The 2,892-nt window shown below is 58.7% G+C and overlaps 1 protein-coding gene across 1 annotated transcript in view; it reads right to left on the reverse strand.

Annotated features, from left to right (window-relative positions):
• Positions 1-37: 37 nt before the first annotated feature.
• LOC102385460 (zinc finger protein 250-like) overlaps positions 38-2,892 on the reverse strand; it is an 8,011-nt gene continuing 5,156 nt past the window's right edge. Inside the window, exon 5 of the mRNA XM_014524004.2 lies at positions 38-1,253. Within this exon, the coding sequence (XP_014379490.2) occupies positions 460-1,253 (794 nt within the window). The 3' untranslated portion in view covers positions 38-459. The remainder of the gene's footprint in view (positions 1,254-2,892) is intronic.

Below are 2,892 nucleotides of genomic sequence, written 5' to 3' on the forward strand. Positions count from 1 at the left end.
TACCTGTGTAATGGCCCAACACTCATGATTTTCCAATGGGTTTTTATTGACCGGGGGCAAGGGGGAGACAAGAGGTCTCAGGGCAGGAACCAGGCCACACTTCTGTTCCTAGCATCACGTAGCCACTCTGTGGAGCAGGGGGCACTGTTAAGTGGTTAAATACAGCCCGAGGGGGGCTGAATCAGCAACAGCACCTGGGAGAATGGGTTTCCCCCTGCAAGCAGTCATGGCCGTGGTGACCGGAGAGCTGTCCCTTGCTTCTCCTGTAAGGAAGAGAAGGCTGCAGAGGAGCACTGGTTATGGTATGTCTGTACAAAAGGCAAAGCCTCCAGAGCTCCCCACCCTGCAGCTGCAGCACCTGGGAGACTGGGTTTCTCCCAAGATGTCATGGCTGGTTTCACCAGAGAGCAGTCCCCTCCTTCTCCTGTCCCAGCACAGGCAAGGAAGAGGAGGCTGCAGTTATGACATGTCCCCGCCGGCGGGGGCCTGTGTGGGGCACTGGTGCTGCAAGAGGTCGGAGCTCTGGTTGAAGGTGCAATCCCCACCTTCCAGCAGCAGGTGAGGGCCACGGCGGCCAGGCCGGGCGCAGGTGTGGGTGCGGCGATGGCGGTGCAGCGAGGCACTCTGAGCAAACCGGCGGCCACAGTCCTCGCAGGCATAGGGGCGCTCAGCGGTGTGTACACGCCGGTGGGTCACCAGGGTGGAGCGGACACCGAAGCTGCGGCCACAGTCGGGGCAATGGTGGGGGCGCTCACCAGTGTGCCCGCGCCGGTGCCGGTGCAGGTGGGAGGCATGGCGGAAGGCACGGCCACAGTCCCCGCAGCAGTAGGGACGCTCGCCGGTGTGCGTGCGGCCATGGGCCAGGAGGTGGGCCCGGCGCCGGAAGCGCCGAGGGCAGCAGGAGCAGGCAAAGGGGGCCTCGGCCGTGTGCGTCCGCTGATGCCGCAGCAGGTTGGAGCTCTGGGCAAAGCGGCGCCCACAGTCACCACAGGCGTACGGCTCCTCACCCGTGTGCTGGCGCCGGTGCGTGGTCAGGTCCGAGCGCTGCCCGAAACCACGGCCACAGTCCCCACAGCGGTATGGGCGTGCCCCAGTGTGCACCGTCTGGTGCCGCAGCAGGTGTGCACTCTGCCCGAAGGCCTTGCCGCAATCCCGGCAGCGGTATGGCCTCTCCGGGTCCACTGTGGTCACTGCAGCCGCCTGGGCATCCTCTTTCTCATCCAGGTCTTCCTCTGTGCTTGCTGCCCCATCACCTGTTGGAAGAGGATGCCACAGACACTGGTCACCCCCCAGCCTGGAAATGGTACTGGAAAAGTGAACCCATGATAGCCTGGGAGAATGCCCCACAGGGCTGAGCATCTATAGCAGGGGGGCCTCAAATACAGGAGCCCCCAGAAGCAGCCAGCCAAAGGGACAGGAAGGCAACTGTTCCCAGGTTCCCTCAACCAGGGCTAGTGGAGAACGGGCCAGGACCAGGGACTTCTCCTGCCCTAGGGGAGACTCTGGCCATGCAGCAAGGTGCAGAAGGGGGTGGACAGACAGTGTTAGGAGTTAGGGCAGTAAGCAAAGAGGGAGGTAAGCAGGGAACAATTAAGAAAAGAATTGTAAGCAAAATGGAAAGTATTGTTATGCTCCTTTATAAACCCAGGGTGCATCCACACCTCCAATACAGTGCCCAGCTCTGGTTGCCGCAGCTCAGCAAGGACAGAGGTGAACTAGAGAAGGTCCAGAGAAGAGCAAGAAGGCTGATGAGTGCTATGGAGGGACTTCCTTATGCAGAGAAACTGTCTAGGCCTACCTTACCTGTCCCTACCTTACCTGGCAGGGACATCCATTTTCTTGGCAGGATATAGTACCTTGACTAAGGTAAGGCATAGTTAGTCTCCCACTTTCACTTCCAGTGGGAAGACATTGGCTATACGACAACTTTAAGGAAATGGGTGACTACTAGCTTGCTCCTGCGACCATACAGCTGAGGGCAAGCGAAACTCGGGGGCATCCAAATCCCAAGTCTCCGGGCTTGGGCCTGCAAGTAGGATGCCCACCAAAGGATTTAGAAACATCTGAAGCCCCAGGTGGGGGTGGAGGATATTTGCCAGTAGTAGGGCAACATTTGGTTCTTGAATGACTCACAATTTGGAATTGATTCGGCTGATTTGACTTGGAACATGAAGACTTTTCCTTAAGAAAAACAAAAGAAAAGACACTGTCTAGGCCACATAGTTCTGTTCAGCTGAAAACAGAGATGTTTGATGGGGGAACAGGAGAAGAGTTGACAGCATACTATGGCAAAAGGCGAACAGAGTAAAAGGGGATTTATTATTGACTGTCTGTCCCCAGACAAGAAACAGGGGCCACAACATGAAACCAGCAGGCTGTCAGTTTAAAACTAACATGAGGTTGCTCTTTTTCACCCAGCAGGTCTTTAAAACATGGGGCTCTTTGCTGGCAGATAGGGTGAAAGCGAAGAGCTTAGCCAGATCAACAAATGGTCTGGACACGTTCTTGGAGGCGAGGGCTATCAGGGGCTACCGAGCACGGGAGGGAGGGCCACGGCCTCTGCACAGGAGCTGCCGGGGCCTTCAGTGCCAGAGGCTGCTGGGTGGTCAGCCCCAGCTCACCCCTTCCAGCCTCTGCTCTCTGCTGCCCTGGGACCCAGAGGCTGGGAGATGCACCGGGGACAGAGCAGCCGTTCTGTCCCTCCTGGTGTCCAGGCACTGCAGGCAGCATCCCCCCCCCACCCCGCCGCCCCCCGGGCTGGAGCTCTGTGTGCCACCCCCAGGAGGCCGCTGTGCCCTGCCTGCTGCCCCAGCACTACAGGGAGGGCAGAGCTGTGCCTCCCCCCAAGCATTTTGCAGGCCGGGAAACTGAGGCAGCAGCAATGCTCCCGTG

The sequence above is a fragment of the Alligator sinensis genome, unplaced genomic scaffold (assembly GCF_000455745.1).
Source record: "Alligator sinensis unplaced genomic scaffold, ASM45574v1 scaffold634_1, whole genome shotgun sequence".
Classification (NCBI taxonomy): Eukaryota; Metazoa; Chordata; order Crocodylia; family Alligatoridae; genus Alligator; species Alligator sinensis.